Here is a 21,806-nt window from a genome sequence, read left to right as displayed (position 1 = left end):
TTCATTACTAAGTTCAGTTTCCCCCATATACCATTCACTGTGGTTCTATCACCATATATATGATGTCACTTTATATTTCTTCTGTTACTTTGTCATTTAGTGCCGTTGCAGTCTTTGATTATAGAATCCTGAAATCCATCTCCTCTTGACGTGTTGATAGACTCTTCTCAAACCCCTTTGTTTTCTGTTGCCTCCTCTGTTCAAAAGTAAAACCTAATTACTGCCTTCATAGCCTACCCCTCCAACCTCTCCGAAACAAGGCTACCCATATCATTCACCGTGTAATTCTCTGAAGATGTGTCTCATCGACCTACCAGGGTTGTATGTTTTTAATTCAAACAACTTTTATTCCCCACGTTTACTCTTCCTTATTCATTTTTTCATACTGTTGTAGATCCCATCCCTGTTATTGAAAATACCGTTTTGCCTACATTTACCTCGAGCTGTTTCCCTAATCTTAAAGTAGCACTAACCTTAATTCATATCCCTAGATATAGCTACATTAAAAGTATCCCTTTAAAATAATCTATAAGAATAAATTACCATATTGTAATGCTAACACCACCCTGACCCTAAATTAAATTATTTTACATTATATCAATCTTATACAAACGTAACCCGATTTTTTTGTTACATCAAAAATAATTAAACATTTAGTTATGTTAATGTAATCATAATGCTAACCCTAACCACACAGGCAATTACATTTAATATTTACATGATAACTAAAATAGCTGTAATTGATACTCACCCTAATACTAAAGTACATTAATATATATTAATTGATCTCCTTAAGCTCACCTTTAGTCTAACCTTAGATTTAATTAAATAATCGTATGCATTATCAGTGCGAACTCTTAATTGAAAGTGTAATAGAATGGAGTTACATATTTTATAATAAAAACAAGTAAAGAAGAAAGTAAGAAAATAAATGGCCAAAGGAGGGAAGTTAATATTGGGCACTAGTTGACTTGGGTCTTAGATAGGCTCGAATTATATATGCTTCATAAGTGCTGCTAAGCAGCTTGTAACCACTTCTAGCCATTTCCAAAATAACCCTTTTTATGGTCTGGCTTGACAGTGGAGTTTTAGGCAGGCATGTATGCAACCATCACTAAAGAGGGGCCCGCTCCACCCACATGTTGAGAGTTGGAGTACATGTTTTCATTGGGCAGAAGTTGTGTGATTCCACACGCCCTCCACATAGCTGTGATCATTTTGTTTATTTATCTAATTGTCTAAGCTTAACTTTTAAGGGGCACACACATGACATTGGAATGATATTAAAGTGTCTTATATAATAAGGTAGATAATTAATGTTGTTTTTCTCTGGCAGTAGCACAGATTTGAGGAGGGCAGTATTTTACCTGCATACATTTTTAGGTCTGTCTTCACAGTGCAACTGTCAAGTGACTTTTTAACCACCACCAATATTATTCTACAGTTCTTTGCTTCCACCCAATTACATATCTATTTTCATGCTATTTACGTGTGATGTTTCGCATTACCATACAACATTCCTTTAAAAGCCAGACCTATTGGCATTGCCAACGCTTGTTACATTACGCATTTGCTGCAGTGACAACAGCCATCTTTTCGACGGTATGGTTAAGAAAAAGGAGCGTAAAGAGTGTTTTTAATAGAATGTTGCTGCCCTGCATTTGTGTTTATTCGTTGTTTTTTTTATTTAGGAGCTCTTACATGTAGTGCTTACTGCTGCCTTTTTTAGTCCTATTCACATGGCTTTCCACTTGCATTCTTGTGGTTGATTTTTCGTTGACATAACATGAACGGAAACAAAGACCTTACTGCAGTTGTTTACTGTGAAAACATTGTTCTGTAGTGTTTTACTGCAGACCCAGCTGTATACACACAAGCATGCAGCACTGAAAGGTTTATTATGGGTATACACTGTAGCCAATGTATACTTTTTCCTTGTTTTTGCAGAAATTGCCCTACAGCAAGTGTCCATGTTCTTTCGATCTGAACCCAAGTGGGAGGTTGTGGAGCCACTAAAGGAGATGGGTAAGAGAAGGACATGTCCTGTGTGAAGAAGAGTCACTGAGGCATTCAGGATTTTAGATCTCTGTGGTAGAGTAGTGTGCGGGCGAGAAGAAAGGTATTGTTTCTGTACAGTTGTCAGCTGTTTATTCATCAATAAAATGCCCAATTCTACAGTGCACACCAATAGTAGAATAATCAGCGCTGCTTTTTGTTGCCTCTGCATCTCGCTAACATACCTACCGACTCACACAGTGTCGCTGTGTGGTACACGGTATTGGCTCTCTTCACACCCGGTTAAGAGCCGGTGTCACACGGTGGAAGACTGTGGGAGCTAGAAACCTTTGTCCACATTGGGTTCCCAGCTTGAATTTGAAGGCCTTACTCAGCCAATGTGTGGTTTGCAGCTTCCCAGGTATTACATCAGTTCCAGCCTGAGAAGCTGTTCTTTGTGGATTTTTTGGGCACTGGGGCAGCGTAGGAGGAGATGCTTATGAAAAGCCCCACACTAGGTTCTCCATGACCCCAGCCCTGCCAGTGGCTCTCCATGGCCCCAGCCCTTCCAGTGGCTCTCCATGAATGAAGAGACAGTAGCAGCATCAAAGGTCCCTACACTTCTCTCACACGGTGAAAATTCTTTGAAGGTTGGCAGGTCTTCTCTAATTGGATTTCACAGATGCTGCCAAGAATGTAATGCATCAGGGCAGGGGCATCATTACAACAGCGCTACCTGCTTGGTTCAGTGTGCAGTGCATGTAATACATGTACTTAAGAAAAGTAACTATTACACTACCACCCAGTTAGTTTGACACATTACACATGATGCTGTGAAGTAAACTACAGAGAACCTCCGTCTCTTGCATCTGTTGGAGGCTAAGGGGCCGATTTCGAGGACTGAAAGTATGTCAACGGCAGAGATTACTCTGTGTGCGCCACTGACATACACCTCTCACAGCCCAACACAGTAAGGGCCTTCAGACCTTTTGCCATTTGTCTGCGGGCCCTATGTAGAGTGGGCAAACAAACGGCAAGTTTTCACTGTCTGTCACCGCTACGTAAAACCTTGCAGTAAGGGGCAGTGAAAACTGCAAAATGACCTACACCATGGGAGAAAACTCCCATGGTGAGGGGAGTCATTACTTTTTTTAAAGAAAAATTCAGAAACATAATCCTGCTTTGGGATTTTGTTTTGAAAATAAGAAGCCAACAGGCTTGCTTTATTGCTTTTACTTTTTACAGAAGCCTTTTATGAGTCAGAAAAGTCTTTCCAACTTATAATAGTGGTTTTGTGATCATGTCCGATTCACATATGGAAGGGTGCATGAAAAGGGCTTTCCGCTCCTTTTTGCGATCCGGAGAGGAATGCTTTGCTACCACAATTGCAGGTGCAAACCATTGATCAGATACCAACACCTCAAAGGTATCTGGTTCACAAAGAAGGATGCTGTCTTGATGGGACCTCTTCCCCTTTAGGAATTGTGACTGCAGCATGGAGGAGAGCATGCCGTGGCCTAGTAGATAATGGAGGCAGACTATATTTAGGGGTTTGTTTGCCCCCTGTGATTTTACTTCAGAGTACATCATTTGCAACCCAGTTAATCTGCTGGGTCCCTAAAGTAGGGAATCCACTTTGCAATGAATCCAAAATATCGTAACCAGTTGTCATTTTGAGTGTAGTGTTTACTTGTGTGTGCATTAAAGCAATTTTTATTTTTACAAAGCATTTGTTGGACATTGATTTATTACGTATTGCTCAGTTCTGAGTTTCTAGTCCACAACACCTCCCCAAGTCAGCCCTGGGGTGCTCTGCCTCAGCACCTTAAGAGCTAGGTTTTACATTGTGAACTCTTTGACAAATGCAAGAGGAAATGGTTTTATGTTGAGTACCAAGTGGCAATTACAATAAGAATAACTTCCCTTTGTGAGCTTCTTAGCAAACACCTTGCTAAGGATAAATATGCTGTTTAAACTAAGACCTTCTAAACCAGATCTCTATTTCAGGTGGTGCTAGAGAGGTCTAGTTGTCACTGTGTACATTTGTAATTTCATGTTTAGTATTTAGTTGAGGGTGAATTAAAGTACTTTGTTTTCTTTTAAAAAGTAAATACACTGGGCATTGATTAAAAATTATTTTGCAGTTTCTAGAGGTCTTTAAAAATTATTTGACAACAATTTGTTGTTTTAATCGATTCTTTACACAAGAAAATGGTAGTAACTCTGACTTTCATCTTTAAACTTTGGGAATGTCTTGTGTCAGTAATATATTTGTTGACCAATAAACCTTTTAAATTGAATGAGGATAAAATGGAAGTGCTGGGGTTCGGGAATCTTTCGTAGACCTGACCTTCATAAAGTGGTCACTGGCTCTTTGCACAACGTCAACCCCTATAGACATGACCAAAACTCTCTACACTGGTACTACCTCTGCCTGCATTTCACGTTCATTGGTACATGTTACTCCTTTTTGAAGAGCTTAAGGAAAATTCCTACTTGCCTCTTAGTGGAAGAAAGGAGGTTGGGAATTCAGGCAGCTATCTCATCTTGTTTGGATTTTTGGAGTGCAGTCTTGCTTGGCTTACTTAAATATCTTTTCTGACCATTTTGAATTGTGCAGATGCCGCTGCTATATCCGTTTGCCTTTGCGCTCTCCTGTTAAATCCCAGTAGGACTTCACCCACAGGTTCCCAGTGAATAAACAAATCCAATAAATGAACAGATTTTATATAGGGCACTTTGCGTATTGTACAAGGCACTTGCTGCTACTTGTCCTCAGTATCTCAACTCACAGCTCCCGCCCTACCTGTCCTCTGAAATGCTTTGTTCCTCTTCTCATGCACTGTTGGTTGTGCCCATGTTCCATGGCACCAAAGAGGGCAGACCTTCCTTCTTGGTTCACACTATTATTCCCAGTACACCAGAAATGAACTATTCTGCCCATCTGAGTGCAGATTGAGCGGTGTACCCGTGAGAGTGCAAGGAGGCAGCACATTAAAGCCAGACCTGTTGACATTATCAGTGCTCGTTGGAACATAAATGTGGTCACACATGAACCATCGGTGGGTTCTCGTATCATCTAACTATCCAGTCATGAATACATTGCATATTTCTTGTCACGCGTTTCCCATTAACAGTCATTAGGATGGTCTCTTTAAAGTTGTTCAAAAATGTATCCTTTGGCCTGTCCAGGCCACTATGATGCACTGTAAAAATTCCTAATCCATACTTTTAGTTGTCATCTCCGCTATGATCTCCTCTTATTCATTGGAGAAGAGCTGGTAACCGTGTGAGGTTCAGCCCTCCAGAAGTTATCGCCTACTGAATAGCACTCGATGCGGTATCCTTTTTTTCTGCTGGATTTCTGACCCCCCAAACACCCTTCTATACAGAATGCACGCTTACCTCTCTGCTCAAGGAGGTAGGGTCAGACTACACTTGTATCCTCCCGAACAGTTCATTTTCCCTAGGCAGATACTCTTCCACGACTAAGATGGCCAATTTTGTCATCCTCCGTCATATCAAAGGGAATCCTCGCTAAATGAGATGTAATCACCCTCCCAATGGGTTTAATGACTTTAAGGAAAAATCACAATTTTTCAAGGGCATTACATGTTCAGTTCTAAGGAAGGGCAGTATGAATTGCAGAAGGTCCCCCCCCCCCCCCACACATATTGCAAACGAAACGCTTGGTGAATGTCTTCACCTCAGCAGCTCAGGAATACTGTGCCTCCCTGAGTCTGGTACCCTGAATCTTCACAGCTTCTCTCCTCTGTTCTCTTCTCCCCTCTGTTCTCTTCTCCCCTTGCTTCAGCTCTCGGCAGGCACAAATCCATTCCACCTCGAGATTCTCAAAACCATCCAATCAGTAAACAGACAACAAATGAACAGCTTTGTTTTGTATGAACAGCACCAGAAGGCTAACTACTAATCCTGCTTGGCACGCACACCCTGCATAGCAGCCACCTTGGATAGTGCAGCATGAAATACACTCCCAGTACTAGCAGAGCCGAATCAGGACATTATATCCTTTTAGCAAAACTCAGTGTTCAGGAAGTCTCCATCAGATACCCATCTTGCACCTGAAACAAACAAATAATGAATGAAAATGTTACATTTGCTATGCTTGTAATACCACTGACTTTCCTTTGAAATTAAGCCACAGGGATCCTTTTTAATGAAGACGTGTAGCATTAAGGTTTTCACTGGATGAGCTCACAAAAGTAACCATTAGTTTGATGGTCAAGTGACCAAAATCCAACTTGAAATCGAGGGATCGCCGAGCACTTCTGTGAATCTGGAAATCCTGTGTTTCTAAAATTTACAGAAATAAAGATGTGTAACTTTAATCTCCCAATGACAACTTGCTGCTAAGCGGAATTGTATAAAACTAGCATAATATTACCCCACTGCTCCTATTATGGGGGGAGAAAACGACGTGCGAAATCTATATTTCAGAAATAAGAACTCTGTTGGGGCAAGCAGTGCAAATCAAGTACACCTCAGACTACATGTTGTCTTTTGAAGAATTATGGCGAGGAATGATGTGTGTTATTCAAGTATGTACATGTTTTTTAATGACATAGAGCGTAGTGACATGTCTAACTTTGCAGTGTTCTTTACTTTCCATTTATCACACCCTAAACCCAGATAACTAGGTCCTATGTGGTATTCTGCCCGTGTGCATACTAAAATCTCTCTCTCTCTCTCTCTCTCTCTCTCTATATATATATATATATATAGAGAGGGAGAGATGGATAGAGATGGAGAGATGGATGGAAGGAGAGAGGAGGAGACATATCAAGCAGTGAGGCCTTGACAGATTGAAATTCTATAAAGTAATCCCTCTTTGTTTTGGTTGGAGGGTAAAAAGGCCAATTACTGACCAGCTGTTTCCACCAGGCGGTTTAACGGATTCTGGGCTGAAATGTCTCCTTTCAGCAGAAGCAGGGTCTTTTGTTGTTGATCAACTGGGGGCATGGGGGTGAGAACCAGCCCTACCAATCCACATAGACGCGCTGGCAGGTTTTGGAGATCTGTCCATACCCATATGAACACACTCACAAGTGCCCCCCGCATCACCCCCCCCCTCAATTAGATTAGCAAACTACTGATTTAGTTTTGGTTAATTTGAGTAAAAAGTGCTCAGTAACCACCAGGTATGCTATGCAGTATGCAGATTTGGCATTAGTAGCAAAAGGGGCTAGGTTTAGGACATGGCCACGCCCACATCTGCCCATCACCGCCTTGATTTGTGTAAGGGGCTTTTTGTTCCACAGAATGAGGACCTTCCACCAGGCAGTATAAGCAATCGGCCCTTCATGTTGACTCGATTACCTTTTGCTACTTATTAGTATTGGATATACATTAAATAAGTAATTTCAAACCTATATATACGAAAATTTAAGGACTATGTTTTTATGTGTAACTTTTTTTTGACTATATCTGGTATATTTAATTATTGGGCCTGCACTGGCATTTTAGCATAGCAGGCATTGGACATTGTTTTCCCGCTGATGCTTTCTGTTCACTGCTGCAGCTCTTTTCACTTCGATTATTTTGTCTGTCCAGGTTGGCGAATACGTAAAAAGTATTTTCTCATGAAGTGGAAAACCCAATCAAAGGAGCGTCTGGTGCTGTGCTGGGTATGTCAACAAGTTATGTCTATTCTCCTACTGTATGTGCTGCAGCATGTTTTTCACAGTTCTTTGAAATAGTTGCCGGTATTGTCCAAATGTTGTTTTTCATTTCTGGTTTGTATTAACTTTTAACATAGTAAACACATCCTATATGTGGTCAGCATGTTTATTTTCATAATTTGATGCTAGTTCTTTTGTACCTGGTGGTTCCAAAGTCAACTATTGGAAAGGCATTTGACCAAAGCAGTTGTTAAAAAACATAGGGTCTGGCATTCATTCTGGTTTGGAGGATTCTCGCCTATTTTGATTCATGATAGTCAATCTGGACTGAATAGGACTTGTCTGTTTTGTTATTGTATGACTTAAAGAATGTCAAGGTTGCAGACTGGCCCCCTGTACCGTTGCTCAGATGTCATGTGTTGTATGACTTAAAGAATGTCAAGGTTGCAGACTGGCCCCCTGTACCGTTGCTCAGATGTCATGTATGACTTAAAGAATGTCAAGGTTGCAGACTGGCCCCCTGTACCGTTGCTCAGATGTCATGTGTTGTATGACTTAAAGAATGTCAAGGTTGCAGACTGGCCCCCTGTACCGTTGCTCAGATGTCATGTATGACTTAAAGAATGTCAAGGTTGCAGACTGGCCCCCTGTACCGTTGCTCAGATGTCATGTGTTGTATGACTTAAAGAATGTCAAGGTTGCAGACTGGCCCCCTGTACCGTTGCTCAGATGTCATGTGTTGTATGACTTAAAGAATGTCAAGGTTGCAGACTGGCCCCCTGTACCGTTGCTCAGATGTCATGTATGACTTAAAGAATGTCAAGGTTGCAGACTGGCCCCCTGTACCGTTGCTCAGATGTCATGTGTCCCTGGTCTGGATGTATCAATGCACAGACCAACTTCAAGGGCGGCTGGGCCATTCACAGACTCCACTTCTCTCGGAAATGTGGCTCATGCCAGGCTGTGCTTTTCCCCTGGGGTGAGGGCAAACCGCACCTTCATTCCTGTCTCAACAGCGCAGGTAAAACCACGCTTCTCACGTTCCAGCCTGTAGCTATGAAAAAGAGTCCAATTCACTCCGACACCCAGGTTACACAGATCTCTCTTCTTTGGCTGACTTCACCAACACCAAGGTCACGTTACACCTGGCTCCTCCGAGACAATCTCCTCTCCGGCAGAAATGTCATGCACCTTCCTTCTCTCAGAAGGCAGGCTATGTTCTAGGCACTTCCGGTCAGGGGAACTGCTTATTGCAGAAAGGGATAGATTCAGGTGATGTTCTCTCACATGAGTGAAACTGGCTGTCAGCCAAACACCAGCTCTAGTTGCACTGGAGTTTCCTAATTACACCGCAGATCACTGCCATCCCTGCTATTAGAGATTTTTGAACTGGGATAACAAGAGGGTTAGTGGCTCCCACTTGTATACAGTCAAATCAGACAGAATCCACTGTCTGCACTTTCAGAACTGTTTAAGGGTGGTTCTCCTTTCAAGTGTTCTTTACAAACTGTTCTCCATACATAGCCTTTGAATACAGTGATTCTCATAGGAGGGTTGTATTCAGCCGGGAGCACCCACAACAGAGGTACAGAGAGCAGTGAGACTATTTTGGGTACCAGGCTGTCATCAGCCACATTGAAGAGTGATGAGGGTAAAGAAAAAAAGACTACCCTCACCTAAAGGGGCCACTTTTGCAAGGAAGAAAAGAGACTGTAGTGCCACCCTTCACCCTCACCATCTACCAAATGGCAGTGCTACCGAAAGATTACAGATGAGCCGGGTCTGGTGGCTCAGTGGACTAATACGTCTACTGCAGGGGCCTGTGTTCGACCTCATGGTTGCAGGTTCAAATCCCAGCGGGTCCACTCAGCCTTTCATCCATCTGAGGTCGATAAAATGAGTACCATTGAGTTGGCTGACAACAAACATCTGTTATTCAGCGCCAAGATACCCGTAGTGGTGAACATGCACTTTACAAATACACGTTATGTTTATGTTATAACTCAGCAAAAGGCCTAATTGAATACCTTACTGAGTCTTGTTCCCCACTTCAGTATCTGGGTCTTCTCCCTCCAGTTTCAGGTATGTCAGCAATTCACTTCCACTGTCTAGAAAAACAACTTCACCTCCATCTTGTGCATAAGGCCAGGCATCCCAGAATAGATCCCACATGCCTTCTTTACTTTGGCTCACTCAGATGAATGTACCACGCAGGCTACAAACACAAACATGTTAGTGCTAGGATCTGGTTTAATAGATAGCAGTGGAACTTTACACAAGAGGCATGCTGACACCACTGCTCTACCGTTGTCCACTGTTAGTGCATTGAGAACAGGCTTGGCGCTCCCTTTCAGGTCACAGGACAAGCCCATGGCCCTCAGTCATGTCAAGGCATATGCATAGGCCTCTGTACCCACACTAGATTATTATGAAGCCAGGGCAAAAATAAAAAGCCCCACTCAGTAAGGCACTAGGGGCAAAAAAAATCGACTATATACTATTCAGGGAACATTTCTATTCTGCCACCCCTGTTTCTCCTCCCACCCTACGCTCCTCAGTTGAGTAGTGGTAAAGGAGGCGTGGACGAGTCGTGCATAAAACATCTGCATAAAGCCCCTGTCCCTTCTTCTAACTGGTATCCTAACTCCCACACCCTGTGGCAGTTCTTTACCTTCCTCCACCCAAATATTTAATAAAATAAACGTTTCGCATTTGACCACCCTCCCACAACACACTAAGCCTTACCCACCCCAGTTTTAAAAGAAACCTACCAGATGGCCTGCCACCCGCTCCTACCAGCCTTTAAAACATGTACCCTCCCATTCGCCACCCAAATCTAAAAAAATAAATTGCCAAACCACACTCTCTCTAAAGACACCCACCTCCCTTTACTGAGATTTCCACCCTCCGTCCATATATAAGCAAAAATAATACCTGGCCTCCTGCAATCCAACCGTTGCTCTAACCGAGGAGAGCAGTCATTCAGAATATATTGTAGATCCAGCACCCTTCCTTACCATCATGAACTTTAGACTTCATAGTGCAGTTGTGTTTGAGAGCAGTATGGGATGTCAGGGATTTGATAATCTACATGGATGTTTAGGTCTGGCTTACTAGTGCAGCTGCCATCTAACCTTAAGTGATCAACCAACAAGAACATTTAGAGTACCACTGAGAAAGGGGCTTAGGCTCCATCCACATGTTGGTTCCCCTGAGTACTGTATTTGATTGAGCTGAATTTCTGTACTTCTAGTGAAAAGACTGCTTGTATTGCACTTTTTGATTGATTACAAAGCTTATACTTGATACAGAAGGACTGAGTTGTTTATGGAGGCTAGTCAGTGATCATGGCTACAGGGCTGGTCTGTTTATTATGAAATGCTGTATATTAAAGTTTGTAGAAATGTAAGTGTGGATTGCTACTATTCTATATTAAAGCCTACTGATAGGTATTTTGAAACGTAGAATCTCACAAAATACTCTATTAGGCAAGGGTTTGGTAACATTGTGTCTTAAACCATGGCCATAGAAGCTTTACTCGCTGGAAATCCTTGTTAGGTCCCCCCCTTATGAGCGCTAGTATTTTACTTGGCAAACTGTAATTTTCCATACCATCCGAGTTTTATGACTGTGTGCCTCATGGTTGCCTTGTGGAAAAGTTTACATTCTATACTGTAGGCGTGAGTTGGTTATGGTGCTAATCTATATGTGGAATTGGTGTGCTGGGAAACTTTGTCCAGTGCCAACGGTCTGCTCTGCTTATTACGAAACATTATGACAAAGGCAGTTGGCCTAGCTTATTTATTGTGAATCTCACAGATTACCCTAGTAGGCAAGAGGTTTGGCGTTGGCCTTCCACCCTGACAAACACTGGGGGGTTTCACTGTGAAGATACTTGTTAGGCCCTGTTGCAGTGAGTTTTGTATTGTTTTGCAAGCTGTATTTATCTTTATATTTTTAATTCTATAAATAGATGCATGATGGTTGTCAGTTTTTGGGCTCTTCTATAGGCCAATGTTGGGTAAGGTGTAAAGCCAGTGGTAAAGGGAAAAGGCTTGATCAGTACATTGGGAAAAGTCATGCCAAATTTCATATGTTTTGATCTGTGAAATATGAAAAATCATAACAAAGTCAGTAGGCTTGACCTATTCATTGTGAAAACCATGTGTTAAAGACAATACGATTTTAAGGATGTGTTATTACATTGTGGTAAAGCTTGTTGGCAAGTATTTTGTCACATGGAATTTTGCAGATTACCTTAGTTGGCAAGTGTTTTAGTGTTATTGATCCACCTGCGCAAACCCTAGGGATAGAACACGTGCACTACAATAATTCTTCTTCTTTTAGGAGAGATAGTATTTTGCTTTACCAACTGTAATTGTGTATACATTTGTACATTTATAACTCTATGCCGAATCGTTGCCTCGTGGAAAGCTTACTCACAGTACAGTAGGCTTGAATTGGTTATGGTGACAAGCCAATTATATAGGCCGTAGGCCTGATTAAGGCCTGATTATTTATTATGAAAAGTTACACGAAAGGCAGTAAGCCTGACATATTGATTGTGAAAAGCTTATGTTAAAGTCAATAGGCATTTAAGGGTGGATTGTTGATACTCCTTAAAGCCTACAGGTAGATATTGTTTTATGAAATGTCATGGATTATCTTTGTAGGGAAGGCGTTTGGTGTTGGCTACTGCCTCTCACAAGCCCTAGGGGGAGGAGATTTGCACTGTGATAATTCTTATTAGAATCTCTTCTTAGCTGTCTGCCACAATCCAGGAACAAAACAAACAATCAAATAATTAATATATTAATTAATTCATACATCCATTTACATAATGATATACCATATAGATACATAGGGGGGCTTTGGGTCATCATGTATAGATACATAGAGGGGCTTTGGGTCATTTCTGTTCTGCCATTGGTTTGTCTGAGTGTCAGTTACACTCTGGTTGCATCCATGACAGCATTCAGCATGGGGTAATGGTTTAGTCCACTTCAGTCATTGGCTCACTTGCCCTGTGAATGACAGCATTTTCTGATGCATATATGTACATCTACCTGAAAATAAGTGTGCTTCAGTGTCAGGGCTGATTGGCCAGTACTTTCAATTTTCTCCTTTTATAGTTCTCCTTTCATTTCTTTCCTTCTCCTCTTTTTATTTTGATATTTTTTTAAGAGGATATTACAGCTCTCCAAGGCAGTGGTAAAGGGTCGCTTGCTTGTCGCTCATTTCATTTGCAGTGTGCCACATCACACGAAACTACTTCCTTTAAACAAGGAGACCATTATGGAATGCTGTTATCCATAGCATATTATTGCATTAAACTTCCAAGCTAGCCAATGTATTGGTTTTCAATGTGGCGCCCATGCTGGAACTTTAAAACAACAATTGACTATCTGCAATACCTCGATAAGCCTATCTTTTTTCTACTTTTATTCTTTTTATCCTGCATATGTTGCTGATTTTTGTTTTATTGTAGTTGTTTCAGAGGGTGAATGAAAGAATGAGTTGGTGGATGGATAAATGGATGCATGAGTGCAAAGATAAGTGACCTGTATTATGCGTTATTTATTGAGTGCCTTAATCCAACATAAAAGGCACTTCCATTCATAAGCCAGACCTGTGCTTGTTTAATATTTGCATATTGTACGCATTCAACGTGACACCCAGTGGGCAGGGTTTACTTTCCCAACTGATCAACAGCTACAAAGAAGAAAAACATTCCATGTGACCCTTAGTCAGCAAAAGTGTTTTCCTTCCAGATCGGCTTACGCCTGGATGTTGTTTACGTCAGGTTGGATGTGTGCAGAGTTATGTGAACGTGTCGAGCAGTCATGTGCTGATCCTTACTACTGTATCTCTCTTCAGGCTGACCTTGGCCCAGACAAATACTTGTCTGACAAAGACTTCCAGTGCGCAGTGAAACTTCTCCCTTCCTGCTCGGTGAGTTTCTTTTGAATGACCTTTGAACCGTAAAGCTTAACATGCATTTTGGTTGCTGATCAGGCAGAAAATGCTTTGCAGTGGTTTATGCTGTAACTTGAACTAATCCGTATTAGCATGTAAAGCCTTTTCTTGTTTTTTTATGCCGGATAACATGAAAATCCTAAGGTTTTGCTGTGATGCAATGGTTTTGTAAAGAATAAACCTATAAATCAAAGTAATGCCTTGAATCCACACCTTTTACAATATAAGCGCACATGGGGTGGGATCTGGAAGTCAGTTTGCCAAAGTAGTATATAGCGCTGCAATGCAAGGTTGCACTTGGTTAAATCCTGACCTTAGCAGTCATTAGGAAATGAATTGAAATACTTCACAAGCATTCTCTCAACCTCCCCAAAACACATCAGCAGTTACAATTTACAGGTGTGGTCCTCGTCTTAAGTTGGTCTCTCTCTCTCTCTCTCTCTCTCTCTCTCTCTCTCTCTCTCTCTCTCTTCTCTTCTCTTTCTCTTTCTCTTTCTCTTTCTCTTTCTCTTTCTCTTTCTCTTTCTCTTTCTCTTTCTCTTTCTCTTTCTCTCTCTCTTTCTCTTTCTCTTTCTCTCTCTCTCTTTCTCTCTCTCTCTCTTTAGTCTTACTGCTGTTGTGGACCTTACTATTAATTTTAATGGTTCCATGTCTGCTTTAAATCCAGCTCTTGCTCATTACATTGCATTATAGCCATTATGGTAGTTTGTATAGCAATATATATCTGATAGAGAATCCTGGCTGCAGATTCCTTATCTTGTGAATTATTTCCAGGCATTACACTGTACCTGTCTTTTCTTAAGCTGTATCCTCTGCAAGTCTGTAGGTGGCATCATTCGGCTCTTTGTGGTGTCGTCTGTGCCGTGATTGATGTACAAAGTGCCCACTCCAGCACGCTGCTGTCAGTTCTCTTTATTCTATGCTAATCAGCGCAGACCCAGAGAAGAGCTACTACTTAGTCCATATTTTACTAACTTTTTTTGAATTTTTGTCGAGTCATTTTGAGTTTTCCTCCTTGTGTAGTAGGGATGTCCTCTAAGAAGGCCTGCTTCAAGCCCTGACGCGCCTCTCACCGCTCAGTGTCGGTGACGTTCCCACATCTTGTATGCCTTTGGTGTCGTGAGCGCGACAATGATCTGAAGGACTTCTCGGATTGCTGTGCCATGAACTCGAAGGCCTTGAGGGAGCAATCCCTTGAATTCCTGGTGGCTCGAAGTGTGACACAGCGACCATCCACATCCCGGTCGAGAGGAAGGTCCTGGGAGTGGTCGCGGAGTCCGAGATCATCATCTCACTCAAAGTCGTCAGGTCATTCGGGTAAGTTACACCACCACAAGAAGAAGAAGAAGTTGAAGAGGTCTTCGACTTCTCCATGTCCGTCTGCTGCCGAGGCGAGGGTGTGTCTGCATTCAAGGACTGGCTCTGCGGTAGAGCCAGCGCCTAGGTTGTCTCCGCGCCTCCCCAAGTTTCCAAGAGCGCCCCTGCCCAATTAAAAGAAAATAATTTTATGAGGCTTTGCACTTTGTATTTGGTGGCCCGTTCCCGCTTGCGTGCCTTCAGGCACTGCGGGTTCAGGAGGGTCCTCTAATGGATTCACACCGGTGGCTCCGGCCCCCAGTGGCAATCAGGCCCCTTGGATCCACAGCAGTGCCGTCCCCGTTCTGATCCTGAGTCCAAAGCGGGGCCGGAAGGGCGTCGCCCGCTGCTGACTCTGGCACCAACTGGAGCCATGCCTTCCAGGCCAGAGCCTGAGTCCTATTCTTATGGGATAGAATTCGGGGAGGAGTGGGAGGGGTCACTGGACCCTGAAGAAAACCAGGCGTATGACACAAACCCCTATCGTGGCTACAGAGAAGGAAGCAATGGTGGTGAGGAGGTTGACCGAGGTCCTGGACCTGAGCTTCCCCGCAGTAGCAGTCAAGATAAACGTGCTTCAGCCGGGAGAGTCCCCCTCTGAAATGCTTTTTTCATTTAATGAAGATCTTACAGACGTCCAGCTTGGGACTTGGTACAAGCCCAACACAGGGGCTTCTGTGAACAGGAAATTTGCCCGCCCCCACTGACCTGCCCAAGGGTACCCTATCTTCCTCACGCAACACCCTACCCCGGCAAGCTTGGTGGTCTAAGCCTCCACTTCCCTTGTAAATCATGGTGCATTCCCAACTACACCACAGAATCGAGAATCCAAGAGGCTGAACAACTTGGACAAGAAGATGTTTGCTTCCACCATTCTGGCACTGCGGTCTGTTGAACGCTCTGCATGTTTCTTGGGCTGCTTTTACTATGCTCTGTGAGATACGGTTGCGCAGGTAATGCGAAGTGTCCTCGAGGAGGCATGGGCCGTACTCTCCCAGGTGGTTGCTGACGGTAGAGACACAGCTAAGTTCACGATCCGCTGTGGACTTGACACCATCGGTTTACTGGGCAGGGCAATTTCATCAATAGTGGCCCTATGGTGCCACGCCAGGGTGAGGACGACTGGATTTTCAGGGGATGTCTAAGTCTCACTTATGGACATGCCCTTTGATGGCATCTCCTCAGAGACCAGGCAGATTCAGCGCTGGAGTTCTTTAGGGACTGCAGGCATACAGCCAGGTCCTTGGGCCTTTCCATGGCCTATTGTCACCTACAATCCGCCATTTCTCCTTTTGTGGCCCAGAAGGGGCTTCCAACCTCGTCTAAACCCTCTCAGCCACCGCAGTCTGCAAGCTTCCTAGCCTCTGTGTGTGGCTGAGGATGCGGTACCCACAGACCCCATTTGTCGGGCAGTCAAAGGTTGGGCCCGTCCACCACTCCCCCGGCACCTGCAGCCTCCAAACCCTTATAGTCTTCCCTCTTACCATGATGGGCACCTGGTGGGGGGGAAGGATTCGCCTTTACCTGACCCACTGGTGACCTATTACATCAGACTGGTGAGTTTTGCAGATCGTCCAAAGGGCTTCTCCATGCCCCCATGTCACCTTCTGGCGACAGGACGACTGAGGACCACCTATCTCTTCTCTACCAGGAAGTGACGGCTCTTTTGGCCAAGGGAGCCATAGAGAGAGTGCCGACGTCAGAAGTAGGCTGTGGTTACTATTCTCCCTACTTTCTGGAGCCCAAGAAGGACAGAGGCCTTTGTCCTATCCTAGACCTGAGCTCTCTGTTTCTTCCTCAAGAAGGAGAAGTTGACCATGCTCAAAGTTGCTCAGGTCTGGTCTGCCCTGGACCTGGTAGACGGGATGGTAGCATTGGACTTGTAGGATGCATATTTCTATATTCCCATTCTGCCTGCCCACAGGTGTTACCTGCTGCTCATGGCGGAATATGAGCACTTTCTGTTCTCTTTGCTCCGTTTTGGCCTTACCAGCACCCCTCAGGTGTTCATCAATGTGATAGCGGTGGTTGGCACCCCCTGATCTTCACAGATCAGTAGCAATCTACCCCTATCTCGCCGACTGTCTGTTGAAGGCAGACTCGCCCCAGGCTGTTGTCTCCCACCTTAAGACTACTGCTGACCTCCTGCTTTTGCTGGGGTTCTTTATCAACGTGCCAAAGTCACACCTTACTCTCAGACACTCTTTCAATGTAACTGTTTTGGACACAGTGTAGTTTTGGGCCTATCCTCCCGAATGGCGAGTCCAGGATATTCAGACTATAATACCAATGTTTCAGCTTCAATCATGGATTTTGGTGAGACTAACTGCAGCTGCTGGGCCTCGTGGCCCTCCTGCAACCTTTTTGTGGTACATTGCCGCTTGCATATGCTCCAGTCAGGGCAAAACTGGTTCTACGTTTCTTGTGTTCTGGTTCAGAAAGGACCTGGTTGGCAGTTCGATATGGATGGATCCTATTGGAGCAGAGTCAAGACTGATTTGTTTATGGCTCGGTCTAATCTGAGGTGGCATGCTGGGCAAGAGAATGATGACTTGAAATGCTAACCTGAGCGATTGGCAGTGTTTAGACTTCTTGCAAGCATCCTTCCATCACCTTTTGTGTGTTTGATATCAAGTCAGCGCCACATTTTTCTTATTCTAATTTGTGGCGATATCACTGGAATGTAAAACTTTTAGGACCACCCGTATAACATTTCCATCCTTTAACCAATGTGAACAAAAAATTATGTTGAAATGTTATTATTCATGATGTCTTTTTTAAATTTATTTTTTTAAAGCCCGAAATTCTCTGCCAAAGAACAACAAAATGGACTCTAGTCAAAAGATAAACATTGCCCATTCACAATATTTCACATAAGCATATCCCCATATGCAAAGTCACAACCATCAGTGGTTCCAGGCAGCATAGGGGTAAGAAAGGGGAGCTGGAGAGAAGGCAAAGGAAATCATACATATATCAAGGGCCAGCCTTCACAAGCTTTTCCACACCTCTCCCCAGAGAGAACTTCACAGACTGAACCCCAGACCTGATCCCCAACCCGGCCCCCAACAACACTGATCTCTGTGTCCATAGTCACCCAGTGTCAGGGGGCAGCTCCTCCAGGAAATCCCTGGATGAATTTGCTTGCCCAGAAAGAAGGTATCCGTTCCACTCTCAGACATGTTAGAAAGCCCATCAAAACAGTGAGCCCCCTCTGCAATATATCTTTTCTAACCTGTAATAGTCTCCTTTTTTTAGTTTTCGCCTACAACGTGCATGGGCTGTCAGAGAAATCTATTGTTTATGAAAAAAGGAAGCTTAAAAACAGGCTTAGAGCCCACCCGTTACTTACTATTTATTAGCTTCACGTCACTTACCTTTCCTTCCTTTTGATTGGCCAGTGCCTCCTGCTTATTCCAGGCCTTCCACTTTCGGTCTCTTCAGTGGAGCATGGGCCGAGTACAGCTTCCTGTCTGCGGCCAGTATCCATCCACTGGCCGCAGACTCCTGCAGGTACTTTTTTTTCCTTTTCTACATGCTCTCTGCAAGAGTGCATGTCTCCAGTCAGTCTCCCACCATTCACCCCCTCCCTCCTTCCTTCTATACAACGTCATAAACTGCTGGGCCTGCATCTGTGCAGAGCCTATGACATGGCGTGCCTATTCGCACTGCAAAACATTATTTTATCTGTGATTGAACCTATTCCCTTTTTACCAGATCAAATGTTCCATTTATCCTGCTTTTTTGCAATCCCAAATAGCCTGTAAGATTGTTCAAATAGTTAAGCGCTCACTGCTGACATCTGGCATGATGTGCTAGTCACACCCTTGAAACAGGCAAGGCCTAATCATTCTTTCATCCCTCCGTGGTTGGCAAACTGAGGGCCATGAAAAAGGACAATACTAACAGCCGTTATTCACATCTTTTGGAAAAGGCAGCACCTGCAGAAAAAAAGAGCTGTATCAATAACCAGTTATATTATTATAGAGAAGACCCGATTACCACCAGGCAGCACAGTTCTTCTTTTAAGACCCTGACTGTTATTGTTCAATTCATTATTTTCATTACTATTTGGTTTTATAAAGCGCAGTGCCTCTCCTTTGGGTTATTTCAGGGCTCTAACCAGTTTCCGAGTTTGTGTTTTTGTAAGCCTCTGAAAACACATCGGGGCGTGGTGGGCTTCGAGAGGAGGCATTAGTCTCTGGAGCGAGAACACATCTTGCTTTCAAAGCCTAGATTGGCAGCCTCACAATCTGAAGATTAGACACATTTCAAGTCGAGAATTTGGAGTTCCAGCGGTGCGGTGTTTGAGAACAAGGGTGGGTTAGGCGCTAGAGGTAATGTAAGCACTATATTTGAAAGTGTAATGCCAATACAGGGCAGAAGCACACACATGCCAATAGACCCCCCAAAAACATCAATCTTCAGTACTCTGATTCTCCCTTCCAGGTCCCCATACTTGGATGACCATCCACCCACCCACCCCATGGTCTCTTCAACAGCGAACAGGTTGTGTGCTTGGCATGGACAGGAGGCTGTGTCGGCACAATTGCCTTCTGTGGGTGGGGTGAATGGAAGAGAATGACTAGAAAGAAAAGGGTTGCTGGACCAAGGGGGTGGGGCCTCTCACATTTACCTAAGTACTGGAACAATGAAGGGAGTAATGAAGATTATCTGTAAGTAATTTAAATAAACCAATATTAGGCCATCCTTCCAAGAACCGTTATGAGGCATGCATCTCCTATTTAAACTCAGCATATATGTTCAGTAGGTAAAATCGTGTAACAGTTGTGGACGTAAACTGTGTGCTGAGACATTTCCTTTCAATGACCCAACCACATCCTTTGTCATATTGAGAAATCCTTTATTTGAAATGTCAGAATTGGTATTTTGCAATGTTGACCAATAACATGGTACGTGCATTCTGTCTGAATGTCGAGCAGTTAACGTTTGCTTACTGGAACTGCTTTCTTCACTGACCTTAATTCTACGGACCATGCGTATAAAGATTTTTGTCTTTTTTACTGCTTTTTCTATTTATCCCCTTTGTTATATTTCCAGCAGCTTTGTAATTTAGTTTTAACTTCCTGGGACTGTTGTAACTTTTTATTCTGTGAAAATGTTGCTTACTGGTTGCATCTCCTGCTGTTATTTAAGGTTAGCATAACTATTGTAATGTCTTTTAGCTGTGTCCATGGCAAGCTTCAAATGTTGATGGCTCGTGCCTTTGAAAAATAAGTACTGTAGCTATATGATTGCTGAAACTCATTTTTCCTGTGTGTCCATCAATCCCCACTACAATGCTACAGAAGCTGTACTCGGCTACAACACTACTGCCTCAGCATACCTGCTGCAGCACCACACCTCCCAAACGACAACACTATAAAATACATCCAGACAGCTCCAAATTTGAATTCTCTGACACCATGCACTGAAACTTTAAACAGCGCAACGTGTGTGTGTGTGTGTGTGTGTGTGTAACTAACTAACTGTTGGATAGCTTCTACAACATTGCAATATCACAAATATAACACTTCCTAAACAATAACATAACTATTACCCAAATGCATCACTGCATTAGCACTACAAGTACAGGTAGAACAGCAGGAAAACTGCAGCACTAGATGCCTCATAGTACCGCAGCACTACAATAATATTACAGTGTCTGTATTACGCTACAACACAACGTGCAATAACACAACGTGCAATTAACTACAACACTTCAAAACTAACATGGTAACATTAGCACCACTACGCTACAACACAGCAGTACAAGTTCAACAGAACCACTGCAGCATGCATCTGCAACTCTATAACTACATTCAAGTACTATAACACTGCTACCAACATTACAGCATTTGCAGCAACTTCACAACTACAATGTTATAATCACGGTACTGAAACTCCACTACCAACTCAGCAAAATGGAAGTATAATAAGTATAAACACTAGAACTGCCACTGCAACCGCACGACAGCCTCAACTATTATAATGCCAGACCACATCCCCAACACTGCCACATCACGACACCAACACTAGAATTAAAGCAATACAACTACAAGATGAGAAATAGAACAAAACAGTACTATGTACTAAATCTGAAACTGAAAATAGAACACTACTGCTTAAACACTACGGCTAAAAAACTGCAAATCGAAGTATTTCAGCAGAACAGCTACAACAGTGTGGCACTACAATTGCAACACTGCAGTTGTAACAGTCACTTCAACCACAATCCTTATCCATTCAAACATGCTAATATGTACTTTTGGGCACTAAGACACCAATTCACTGGACAGAGTTAACCCTTTCAGCTCAAGTTTTAGTGTTTTATACCTATTCCGTAGACTGATATGTGGTATTGACTTTCAGTGAATATATTTTCATTAATGAGCCCCCGACTGCGGCGCTACAGTTACTAGAGTGTAACTGCAACAGCATAGCTACAAGCTTAAATCGCTACAAAATGTGTGTCCTGATCCCCAGAATGCTTGAATTCCTGCTGTCCAGTGGGTCTTTTGGCCCAACAGAGGCAATCAAGACTGTTGCATGATGATATAGTAAGTCATTACATATGTTAATGCTTTTGCTTTACTCGCATAATGCCACAATTAAGGTGACCGTTTTTATTCCACAGCATCCCTACATCTACCCAATAACATTTGCAACAGCTAGTGAGTCCTCTGCTTTGGTAATCCGAATGTTCAGTGAAAAGGGAACGCTAAAGGATCTCATCTACAAGGTAGGGTGCACCAGCAGCATTTTACCGGTCTATATTTGCATGCCATCCTTTATTTGATATGATATCTGTATGTTACTAAAGAGCTCATTGAACTTGTA

General features: G+C 43.1%; 1 protein-coding gene across 4 annotated transcripts in view; it reads left to right on the top strand.

Annotated features, from left to right (window-relative positions):
- PXK (PX domain containing serine/threonine kinase like) overlaps positions 1-21,806 on the top strand; it is a 283,519-nt gene that overhangs the window by 157,528 nt on the left and 104,185 nt on the right. For all 4 annotated transcript variants that reach the window (XM_085624745.1, XM_085624748.1, XM_085624746.1 and 1 more), the window contains exons 5-8: positions 1,948-2,025; positions 7,567-7,640; positions 13,512-13,586; positions 21,604-21,708. In XM_085624745.1, the coding sequence (XP_085480871.1) occupies positions 1,948-2,025; positions 7,567-7,640; positions 13,512-13,586; positions 21,604-21,708 (332 nt within the window). The remainder of the gene's footprint in view (positions 1-1,947; positions 2,026-7,566; positions 7,641-13,511; positions 13,587-21,603; positions 21,709-21,806) is intronic.

Source organism: Triturus cristatus, chromosome 9, assembly GCF_964204655.1.
Source record: "Triturus cristatus chromosome 9, aTriCri1.1, whole genome shotgun sequence".
Lineage (NCBI taxonomy): Eukaryota > Metazoa > Chordata > Amphibia > Caudata > Salamandridae > Triturus > Triturus cristatus.
The sequence above is the reverse complement of the archived record's forward strand: the minus strand, read 5'-3'. Positions and strand labels throughout refer to the sequence as shown.